The sequence below is a fragment of the Epargyreus clarus genome, unplaced genomic scaffold (assembly GCF_041222505.1).
Source record: "Epargyreus clarus isolate Ecla_fem2 unplaced genomic scaffold, WU_Ecla_fem_2.2 ptg000004l, whole genome shotgun sequence".
Classification (NCBI taxonomy): Eukaryota; Metazoa; Arthropoda; class Insecta; order Lepidoptera; family Hesperiidae; genus Epargyreus; species Epargyreus clarus.
In genome coordinates this window covers 8,714,768-8,727,316 of record NW_027332212.1, presented here as the reverse complement: position 1 = coordinate 8,727,316, position 12,549 = coordinate 8,714,768, and the positions used below count along the sequence as shown (strand labels likewise).

The 12,549-nt window shown below is 38.4% G+C and overlaps 1 protein-coding gene across 1 annotated transcript in view; it reads left to right on the top strand.

Annotated features, from left to right (window-relative positions):
• The window catches only part of sog (chordin short gastrulation), a 133,926-nt gene that overhangs the window by 109,399 nt on the left and 11,978 nt on the right, over positions 1 to 12,549 (top strand). The window contains exons 4-7 of the mRNA XM_073093123.1: positions 9,922 to 9,993; positions 10,311 to 10,573; positions 10,757 to 10,890; positions 12,076 to 12,349. Coding sequence (XP_072949224.1) covers positions 9,922 to 9,993; positions 10,311 to 10,573; positions 10,757 to 10,890; positions 12,076 to 12,349 — 743 coding nt within the window. The remainder of the gene's footprint in view (positions 1 to 9,921; positions 9,994 to 10,310; positions 10,574 to 10,756; positions 10,891 to 12,075; positions 12,350 to 12,549) is intronic.

Below are 12,549 nucleotides of genomic sequence, written 5' to 3'. Positions count from 1 at the left end.
TACATTAAGTATTTACATGACTTTATCATAACATTTATATTATTAGTTTCATATTTATTCAATCAATACTTGTATGAACTGTACTGTGGCCCCATTAATCTGAGTCTATTCGAGTCTCCATTTTCACCATTCACTAATATGGCAATCGAGATCAATCGATCGAATGAACGCTGTATAAGGATCGATTTAGCAGATTAAGCAAACAACGTGATTGGTTGGGGAACGGTTGTTTCTAATTTGCCGACTTTTTGATTGGTAGTCAATCAACGGAAATTGTTTCGTAAATTTATAGTAAGATATGGTATCAAAATTGTGTAATGCATAGTTGTAATATTTCTATAGAATGTACTTTGATTTAAATGGTTAAGATTTTCAAAGGTTTTTTTGGTTTTAACATAGGAGTAGCTGACGAGCATGTAATCCGCCTGATGGCTAAATGGTTACCGCCACCCATCGACATCTGTAATCATCCCCGGATAGGATTACATATTCCTATCCGAGGTCGGCCACAGATGCGCCGCCACCTCTGAGGGCTAAGCTGGAACGTCTCGGAAACATATGTCTCACTTACAACACCCTTTAAACCAGAACACAACGCCGGAGTCAGAGTCGGAAGTACAAAGAGTTCTGCCATCTTCAATTTCTATTATGTTCATTTCATTTTTACAGCAATTATTTTCAACGTTTTAACGGCCTTAATTGAATTATTAACCCACCACACATTTGTCCTATTTATCCAAAAATATCACTTTAAAATCACACTTACCTTTCTACAGAGATATAGTGATTTTCCTAAACACTTTAGCAACATACACAAAGCATACTTATCCTGTTACAGTAGTTAGTGTATGAATGTAATTATCGTATAGCGTATGGGTAGTGAGTGAGTTGCGAATAATAGTGCGGTGTAACGTTTAAGCCGCGGGGGATTGGGGGTTTCCAACCGATAATAAGCTAATAACACATCACTATCTCATACAGGCTTGCTACGAAAATGACTTACTAAGAAAGCACTTAGTATTTATAGAACAAGAGAAGGTGCGTGAAGATGTTTTTTTTTTATAATATGTTGTTTAGATGCGATGTATAAATTACTTTACGGAACTGTTGTTTGAGGGTCATAGATTAATTTCGGTTTAGTTATTTTTAGAGACATATCTAAATCTTTTACAAAATTGTACTGACCAAAATATGGAAATTCGGAATTTGTAAGTTTGTAAACCTTATTATCAATCAAATCATTTTTTTCTATGATTTAAATAATAGATGAATGAAAGAAACTAATTTCAATGCACTTTTTTATATTTTGGAAAGAATATAGACAGTTAATATATAAAGAAGAGTGATACTCGTAGATTTTTAATGTATGAAGATTTTAAGAACTTACATACACACTTAAGGTAAAAACAGTGAATATAAGCAAATGAAAATCATAATTCTTAGAAAGGCCTCTAATTAGAAGGTTAATTTTTAGTTGGCATTTAGCAAACACTTCTGTTTAGCAAAACAAACATTAATTACTAAATCAAGACCATTAATCAACATTTACTTTATAAAATCAATAAACTACCGTCTACGTGCAAATTTAAAAAGATTTTCCGCACGAGTAAATTTGCATTAATTTGAATAAATAATCAAGGTATAAGAACGGAGTAGAGAGATATTTTATCGTTCCACCAACTCATTACTGTCCCACTGCTGGACACGGCTCTCCTCTTAGAGTAAAAGGGTTTAGACCGTAGTCTACCCCTCTGTTTAAATATGGATTAGTAGACCTTACACACTTTAGATATTTTTTTAAGAACGGTTATTTGTATATCGTGTTTTGAAGGCTGTGGTAAGGGAGACATACTTTTTCGAAGCGTTCCAGCTTAGTCCTCAGGGGTAGCGGCGCATCTGTGGCCCACCTCAGGTAGGAATATCTAATCCTATCTGGCGTTGATTATAGATGTCCATGGGCGGCAGTAGCCACTTACCATTAGGTGGACTGCACGCTCCTCTGCTACTCCTATGTTATAAAAAAAAATCACGATCTTTTCCATTATTGTATCAGCAAGCAATAAATTCCTTTCTTCCTTTGGACTCGAATCACGGACTCCCCGATTGAGAGGTGGACTTTCTACCCACAACACAACCCTATTACTTTTATCTCGTTTAAATAGTACGAATAGAAATAAAAATGGAACTGTAGTAAAGTGGTTTGAAATTGGAAACTCAATTAGTAATTCAAGATATCTTCGTCTTGAACTTGTTTATTCAGAACGTATCGTCTTTGATCTGGCGGCCTGTTGGTACGGTAAGTTGATATGTCGTTCGCAAATAGCTCCCATTCACACCATTTCCCATTTTATCTCGCTGACAATCACCTCTTGTTTGCTGATGTACCGTACATTTGAAGTACCTTCGCTTCACGTCAAGTGGAAATGTTTTCTAGGCCAGCCATTTCTACACATTGTTGTGTTGTTTAGCTATCTCTGTGGCATTGGTGGCAAGTGACCCCTTTATGGCAAATTTTCATGAGTATTTTCGATTTTTACGGATTCCTGTTTTGGAAAGAAGAACCAGTATGGTCCAACACTCTTGTTTCTAGCGTGAATCGGACGTTACATTTCAATGAAAAGAGTTGGGTTGGCAGGTTGACTTATGAATGAGGCGACCCTCTTAGCCCTTGGGAAGGGCAATGCATCTGAGATCGATTTTAGATATAACGCCTTTTGGTGGTGGTAACTATGTCCATTGGCGGCTATGATCACTTTCCATAAATTGGTCTGCATGCTCGTATGCAATTTTTAAAAAAGAGCACCATATTAAATAATGTAACCCATGATATTTATCGTTCAAGATAGAATATGGTTTAGTTTTGTTTTAAGGATCTTCCTCCTTCTTTCTCGGAGGACGTTACGCATATTGCATATCCTGTAGGTTGGAATTACCACATATGAATTACGTTCAATTATGCGTAAAAGCGTACGCTTCAGTGTGCAGTTGCACACTCTTAGCTTTACGACTGAATACTTTTTCTTCTAGTTAAATGCATATCAAATAAAATATGCCTCAGAAACAAGATTAAATTGAGTCTGAAATTGAATCGATCTATAAAATCTAATAGATACTTTGATTAAGATGAACTGTAGTGAATTTAAGTATGTATGTGGCGAATAAGACTTGTAGAGACTACATACGGAAATTTTAATTCACAAAAGTATTAGTAAAAACATAACAATTACAAATTTTTAGTTGAATTTGATTGGAATTTCGAAAATAACGTCTTATTTTATCATAATATCAGGTTTACATAATATTACCTCAGGTGTAATGAGTATCGATTAATATAAACTATAAGAATAATGATGATCATATAGAAAAAATACATACTTTAATTAAACTGTCAATACCAATTACGTTGTGATGACTTCATCACTGGCAAATCACTAGCGATCTAATTGTTGCCAATATTTCTTTACTTGAAGTGTTATTTATTATGTAGTTAAATGAACAAAAAAATGTCCAAGTGCAGGTCGAATTCGCACGCGCACGGTTCCGTACCACCAAATTTTCTTTTATAATTATTTTTATTTTTTTTTATCTTAGCAGGCATTAAAGTAAATGCGTTGTGAAAATTTAAACTGTCAATTTTTTACGGTTCCATAGATAAAGCGAAAAACGCCGAAAGATAGCGGTTTATTGTATGGCGGTCGACATTTATTTTCAAACTATCTTTATTTTTCGTGTTTGTTGTTACAGCCGGTACCGTTATACATACTCCGTAAATTTCAAGTGTCTACCTATTACGCTTTAGGATATATAACCCTGTCAGGACGGACAGGCAGGCAGACGGACAGACAGTGGAGTCTTAGTAATAGGGTTCCGCTTTTACGCTTTGTGTACGGAACCCTAAAAATAATTGTGTCAATAAATTCCGAAGACGTAGTAATGTGAGGGGGTTTTGTTTGTGATATTCATTAACACCTTGTTATCTCTGAGTATGAGCTAATGAGTAATAACTAGTGGCTCAGTGTTTAAGTAGATAGTAGGAAGTAATTGAAACAGTAGTCATTTTTGATAAAGAAGAATTCGTTGTTGTGTAAGTTTGCACTAGAGATAATGCTCGCTTATATTGCCGTATTTTTAATGTTTATGCAGTCGGAACAAAGATATGTTCTTATCAACTTATTCTACAGGCTTTTACTTACTCTTGTGCTAAGGTAGACGTATGCGTGTATGTACATGGTTATAAGAGAAATTCATGAGGTTGCCGCGAGCGAATGCACCGAGGACGGCGCGGGGTGGCTGGCTCTTGTAGGCGTAAAATGCAAATCGCTACGGTTTCACCGCAGGACAATGCGGTCGAAGTGTTGCACGTCTTGTAAACAGCGCGGACGAGGTTTGTTGTTCTACTTTTTTGGGTAAGTGGCTCTCCGTAAACGGTCGTGCATAGGCTGCCGCAGAAATACCGCGGGCGGTACAATACCTCGTTCGGCGCCGCCGTACAAGGTAGACGCGGGCGTGAACGCGCCAATTTTCAATTGTACGATATTTCCAAAGCACGTACCTACGTCCATTTTAGTTAGCAGTAAAATTCTCATGGTTTTGGTTCTGCACAAACATGGCGAATGCGTACGTAATTGCGTGGGCGGGTGCCAATTTTTTTGTTGTGCATTTGAGAACGGTTTATTATTCGCATACCTACGTGCGGCCGCCGCTTTTGCTTTTCGTGTAACGTTTATGAATATAGATCGCGCGGAAACATTAACATCGGGCGCATCGAGAGCGTTGAGATGAAATTATATTTTATGGAAATGGACATTGAATCGGAGCCAACGCTCGCTGCATTCTCGTAGCGCGACAGTTATGCGGGCGTGTGTGCGGCATGAGCACCGCGGCGTGCCTATCGACAACAATAAGACCGCGCCTTGCGCTATAAACATTCTTTGCCGCAATCATTACGAATATAACCTATAAATTAGCGCAGAGCCGACTGCGAACAAGCCGCTCGGCGTCGCGGGAATTCGCAATGAAGGCTGGGCCCGCCGCAGCCGCCCCGTTGCCAGCTTCAATGGAATAACTGCACGCCGCCGCGTCGCACACCGGTGCCCCGCGCTCTATGGCCGTCACATCGTCTCAACACAATCGCTCTGCCAATTAGACTTTGCGCTCACAATTGCAGATTATCGACTATGATTGAGCTCAATGTCTCATTTTGCGAAACATGACTTTTCATTTCGGAGTAATCAGAATCGAGCCTCGTGTAACTGTGACACGCGAGAAACGAAGTCACCAGACGTCTGGGTCGTTTTTGTGCCAACATTTTTAAGTACTTCAATTTATTACAAGAAAAACATTTCTCCATTGCTTAGCCTAAGTCATTACAAACTTAATTTCAACGCATATTAAGAAAAATAGTAGATACCCAATCTTGGCAATCAACGTCTCGTCAATCAATAATCATAAATCGTTTTGTTTTGTTAAGAGAATAAATCGTAAACAGAATAAAACAATGCTATCAGCGTTATCAGCTTGTTTAAACTGAACCTTATGTAGGTCAAGAGTTAATCAGGTTAAGCCAACTAGCGTGCTGAGTTGGATAGTTACCACTGTCTAACCGTGAATGTATGCATCGTAATATTAATGTGTGTGTGGTCCGAGAGAAATATTTTAAAATAATGAGCCAGTCTTCCTGGCACATTTGGCACATAGTGACAGGTAGCTGTGATCTCGGTGATAGGGATGGCGATCTGAGATCGATTAATCGAAGAATCGATCTTTTGAGCCCAAAAAATCGACCATTTTAATAGAGTAATGGATCGATTCAGTGAGTCGATCTTTCGACCTAGAAAATCGAAAGTCGATCTTTTCGAAGTTGGTTGAACGTGTGATAGACATTTTTTTGCTGACGGATACATATTTCAGTGCGTGTTTGGTCCTGATGATCTTTTTTCCCTATCTTTTCCCCTTTAGCTGAAAAGATCGAAGATCGGTTTTTGGAGAATCGATTCTTTGGGCCTCAAATTTTTAGTGAATCGATTTATTGTACTTCGATTCGAATCGATCTTTTCCTGAAAGAATCGCCATCCCTACTCGGTAAGGTGACATGCAATAGAGCGGGTTTTCATCAGCTGCGCACTTACGTCATCGCGCCGTCGCTTCAGAATGCTGAAAATCATTTTTACCAGCAATTTCCCGAGGTCAAGGTGTACCCTAGTATTACTTTCGCATTGCCTTGGTTTTAATGTTTATTTTAAAGATCGTATAAAACGTAAGGTTAAATGTGTAAATGTATTTTTAAAGACAGTAAGTATTGTAAGTGGATGTGGAATCGGAGGTGGAAATATGGCTATGAGTGCCTACCATTGTTGTTTAATTTGTACCCTTAGTATGAGTTTTTACGTTACCAGTTCTGATACAAACCGCTGGGGGCTCTAATTGGAAATGTATTGGGTAAATACGTAAACAAATACAAAAACAGTCTATTTTTTTGTATAAACATAAAACTGATACTAAGGGTCCTGAATAGAGATGAGAACGTATGATCGTATTATATAGCACTTTTGTAACATTCGTGGTTGGGAAAAACCGTGGCGCATAGGGCCAAGAGTCCATATGATTTCAATTTAACTTCCCTGATTCCCGTATGGGATCTTGCAGTTCATTAGAATGGCCTATACGTATATCTCACTAAGGACCTAATTGGGGTGAAATCAGTCATTTTCGGTGTATGTAAGGGCAAATCATTAAGATTTTTGTTACAAAACAAGTTACGTAAAAAAAGGTAACACGTTAAACAATCAGCCGTTACGTTACTGACACCATTGTCAGTAACGTAATATTAAATGTCTAAATTGACAAAATGGCGCTTTATGTTTTGACTTTCTTTTTTGCGAACATGTGAGGCAGACAAAAAGACGTGAGCACTTACTTATTGTTACGTTTACTTAGTCTACTGAAGCAAACGGAACAGAATATTGGATTAAGTAAACGTAAAGTAAAATTGTGGGATCTTTTGAAAACTCATGGTAAGGTAGAGAAGTGCATAGGCAGCTTCCGCTTAGTATTAGATAGCATCCTCGTTTGTTATATCAGTAGGTAAGCTAAAATAAGACAAGGTATTCCTGGTATAACAGGGCATTTTCCTTCCCCCTTGGTCACGCCCATGTCAGAGCATTCATCATTGTACCAGACAGATCACGTAGTAGATTGTTTAAATTAAATATTCACGTTGTAAATAATGTCGGGTCGTTTGTTATGCACCTCGCGTCGTATCGTTAGGCTATGTTTTCGATATATAGATCAGCGATTATAAAATAATTATCGATAACTGTGTCAACATTGTAAAACGTGTAGCGTTTATGTCATGCTTGTTCTTAGGTTTACAACCTTAGCTAAAGTTTATGTTGTCTCTACTATTATTGTCTCTGTTATTCGTTTATATTAAATATCAGTATGTGGGTATAATAAACAGTAAAATGATCTGGGAACCGGTCGTTCTATTCGATATTTACCTTTATATTATGTTTCATCTTGCGCCAATATGGACAACGGTTTATCTCAACGTCATAACGTATCTCTACCTACATGGAACGTAATTGCAACTATCCAGCACCAGATAAATAAATGAATACTTACATATGTATTTTACTTAAAGTTTTTAATATAATGCACTTGGATATGCAAGTATTCGTATTATCATTTCACTTGATACTCTCTTAAAAGGCTTATGAATATGCAGATCGCTTAGGAAGTACTAAAAGACCAAGTTGTTAGAGAACTTATATAGCGCAGGTATTTATCGATTCAATCTGTTTTTCTCAGGCATGTACGTAACTGCACATACGATCGACAGGTTTGTCTATATCGGTTGCAAATGGCGTCTTAAAAGTTTGCGCAGGCGCCAGCAAATATTGTCCGTTTCCGTTTTAGGTAGATCGTGTTTCTGCGATTGCGGGCGTCGTGACTTTTGAAACGAAAAAGCACGACTCATAGCGCGCCTAGGAGATAGTGTTGAATGACACGATTAGATAAACCGATAGCTCTAGAACTGCGCCGTAATACGAAAAGATTTCTTAGAAGCTCCACATAGGGAGCACCGGCAAGAATTTTGTTACAACCTTTTAAAAACATGAATTATTGATAGTCGTAAGTGTCGTGTACGCAGCCTATTCATGGTATCGGTCGTGAACGTCGTCGTCAAAGCGGCGCCTGGTTACATCATGCGATTGGAAAACTCGCCGCGTCGGAGAGGCCTAAAGACGTTAGGCCGCGACTAGACTCGGAATGAACTCGTCACGGCTCTAGTCACGTCACGTCTCCAAACTCAAGGCTGCTTTCAAAAGTTTAAATTTACGCTAAACGACATTAATGAGTGGAGCTGGTCATGAGGCGCCTCCGCGGAGGAGATTTTCACTGGTGCGAGTGTGCGTGTACGCGCATAAATATTCATTACGTACTTTGGTGCAGTGTGCGGGCGCCGCGCGTCGCGACTCGAGTCAAAGGTGTCCCGGCGCCGCTGTCTTTATCTCAAACAGAGTATAGAAAGATTAGTAGGCAATTTTTTTTTATCCAACTCAACAAACCCTTTTTTATGCTTAGTCAGAACTGCACACGTTTTTTTAGTTGGAAGCCCAATAACACCGTCAACTAAAAATAGAAGGAAACCTCACATACTTATAAAATAAACCTTCAGTTGCTTAATTTGGGTTTTATTGCAACCTTTATTGTGCTTGTAGAATTATAGCTATTTTTAATGACCGTAAGCGGTATAGCGAGTATAGGTTCGTTTGACCTTCTGCTCTTTGTTGCATTGCAAATACCCTAGGCTGACATGTCGCCACGTTGGCGCCACTTGCCAATAAATTTAGGACTGTCTCGCGCATTAAATGAATTCACAGATTGAATTATGAATACTGGCGCCGGGCCGCACTAGATCACAATCTGCCTTCCGAGATCTCGGCGCGTAAACAGGTCTGCTCATCACGATGTTTACTGGGATACTTACTGTGCATGTATGCATATACTCGATGAAACATGTCATACCCCGGTAAACGAATAATCAGATACGATAGGTAGATTTATTAAGCATAATTATAATTTAATAACTTCGTATCTGCTCGTGCGCAGCCGAGTAGGTCTCGGTGAGATTCCCTGCGATCAAACTACTCATTGGCTGTGACGTTAATATCCTCGTTAATAACGCGATAAAGTTTCTCTATTGGAATAAAAAATTAAAATGAACATTACTTACGAACATTATAACGTTTACTTGCCGCGAACCTAGTTCTGGGTTAATATTGAGCGTGTTTACGTTATATAAATAAATGTGTTTATTATGCTTTTGCTCCACATTCTCGGCGGACATGTAAATTGTTTAATCTATCATCGTAGTTATATAACGCTCGCTTCTCGGCCATTTATCGATCGCACGTCGTCAAATCGGCTACAATCAAAGCGTCGCGCAAAATGTCACTGCTCTCTCTATTTCCGTCTGGAGCAGACCCAACAAGAAAGCTATGCAAAACGCAAATTCTACCGTCGCCGTCTAGACGCCGATCCTGCTACGATTGAATAACACTTGATCCAATCAACCCGAATAGAGGGGTCGGGGAGGTCTTGCGAACCGGCCGATACCCGCCCGCGATCCACTCGCGATCAATTGCTCCCGCGACATGTTTTTATGAGCGCTGCAGCTCAGAGAAAGTGCCAATATACCTATTTATGCACATTTGCACAAACCGCCATGTTTACGGTTTCTATCGATTCCCATCAATTTACATAAATCCTTACGAATGCCAATCGCTTGACTTATTTATTACCTTTAGTTCGAATCAAATAAACCAACAGCAAATAGGTTTGATTTATTTGATGCGGACTAGGCAGTAACTAATGGTAGTGAGTCGTTTGATTTTAATTTATCCCTTTTGGTTCCAGCGCCAGATATAGTCCAAGAAGACAGCCCAACGGTAATCCTTGGTGGCGATGAAGAGGAACTTAGTATGAAGCGTGAGTATTTATCTTTTGATTTGTCGTAGCTAATGCTTTCAGTAATTAACAAGGAATAACATTGACACGTTGAGTTAGTAATGGAAACTTTATACAAAATAATAATATAATCCCGACTCGCTTTGAAGATGGAAATTTACTTTTTAGACAGACTGCAATTGAAAACATATGTTGAATATGAGCTGCTCCTGTATTATGTAGACTACATTAAATTTATTTCAATTTAGAATCAAAATATTTCATATATAAACAGATGAGTCAACTACATTCCTGAAGTCTTGGATGTGATTTTGTGAATATTTTTTGTTTTTCTACAGATTTCGGAGCACTGCTAACGGGTCGGTCGCCGCTTTGTATTCGGCGGGATGATATGACGGGGGTGCCCGTGGCAGCTGGGGTTGCAACAGCTCGGTTCACTTTCCGAAGACGCCATCTCTACTGGTCCGTACTCCTCGGACCTTCCATGGTAGTTCAGCCTCGAGCGCTCGCTTTCCTCGACCGAGGAGGACGTATGCTACTCGAACATCCACTAAAGCGAGCACCAGGAATCCACGCCACATATGAGGAAAAAACTGACAAGGTAAACTGAGTAAGTTTTATTTAGATCGGGAGAGATAAAAATAACTGAAATTAGCGGAAGACATTTGATCGCTATTAAGATTTAAGACTTTTGTGTGTTTTAGTATGACGAATATTTACAGTTGATGTACTTATCAATTTTGTAATGTTTGGCTTGTCTTTTAATGGAGTGTTTTATTTACAGTTGTGTGGTGTCTGGCGTCGAGTGCCTCGGGAATATAAGCGATTACTTAGAGAAGGGTCTCTTTATGTGGCGTTGATCTGGGGTGACGAGCGAAACAACTCCATGGACAGTGCACTGAGCGGACGAATAAACAGGTATGATGTAAACTATTTGTATTATGATGTAATGCTGAGTACAAAACGTCACCTCGGTAGATTTCCGTAGGTATTAAAAAATAAAGTGAAGGTTCTTACCTATGACCTGTGATTATTTATCACGCTTGATTACAACTCTGTTCTTTGTTTAAACGTAAAAAGAAAACACTATGTTTTATAAATTTACTACTTAGTTTTTTCAATAATACTACCTAAAATGTTGCTTAGCACAACAAATATAAATTTAGCGTATTGTCAAAAGTTTGTGTTTTTTTTCCAAATGAATATGCTATGATTACTATGTGATTGCGATATTAATAGTTTTCGCATTCAATTTGTTAGTAGCGCCAAATCCTTTTAATGGATTGTGTTATTTATCCTTTGCTATTATAGAATCTTTTACTACCTTACAGAATGTGTCACAGATGTTAGTATCGCTATGCAATAGACTTTACCCTTGAAACATTGTACCAAGGATTCGCTGTACGAGCAGTCTTATTGTTCGTATCAAATTAACCGTGTGATTAATAACGGAAATCTACTCGTTCTATTTTATGATAAAGTTAGTTATATCTAGGTATACTTAACGTAACGTAATCGCCAAAATAACCATTCTTTCAACTATTTCACGATAATAATGGAAAAATTACGATAAGTAGAGCAATTACTAGAAAAAAGTGATTGTAGAATATCTTATCTTAAGATTTGTATAAGCAGGCCACGTTAGTAGTAAACGTTGCTAAAAATACGTTGTATTTACATGCGAGATAAGGTCGTGCGTTTATGCGTATAGATTACTAATGTATTGATGATATTATCTGGAATACTACATCTATTATGTCGTATATCTACGTATTTTATTTGTGTGACAATAAAACGCGTAATATCAAAGGTAAAATATGATTATCCGACAACAAAAGTTCTTAATTCGACCCGTTTCGCTTTTGATCTTAAATAATATTTTCTTTATTTATGGGCTGGATGTTATGGACTTTGATTTTATCTGCAAAGGTACTTAGTAAATATGCTTTAACATTATGATGTTTAAGATGAGGATAGGTGTATACCATCGTTGGTTATGAGTGCGACAACCAAAGATCAAACTAAAACGTTCCAATAACGCTATTTTTTTACTCAACACACAAGCAACTGTGGCTTTACTCATGATTATCTTTTCAATTGTAGATACCCAGCACTATCGTCAGAAATGTTCACGTCGTTATTAGAACCTGAGCACGCACCGACCACGATCAGTAACGGTCCTTGCGATGACTACCGCATGCCAGGACAAGAGGAGGGCTGGTGGGGAGGAACCGCCGTGGTCACGGGCGCTGCTGGTGCGGCCCCGAGCTTGCACCTGGCGATTGTGTACAATGGAGTGTTCATGCCAGCTTCAAGAGACCAGTCCGTCAGGGTGCTACTGACGCTTCCGGAGAGAAATCAAACTATTATTGATGAGGTAAGTAAAGGTGAAGTCAATACTCGTACATAAAATATCAATCATTGCTACTATTGTAATGATCGTTTTCAAGATACTAAACTAGCTACGAGTGTCCTGATAGTTCATTTTTTGTGTGTTTATACGGCTAGAGCTGTATGTAGAGTCGCGTAAATAAATTTGGCAATTATGTATGATACAAATAAGTATATTGATTATTA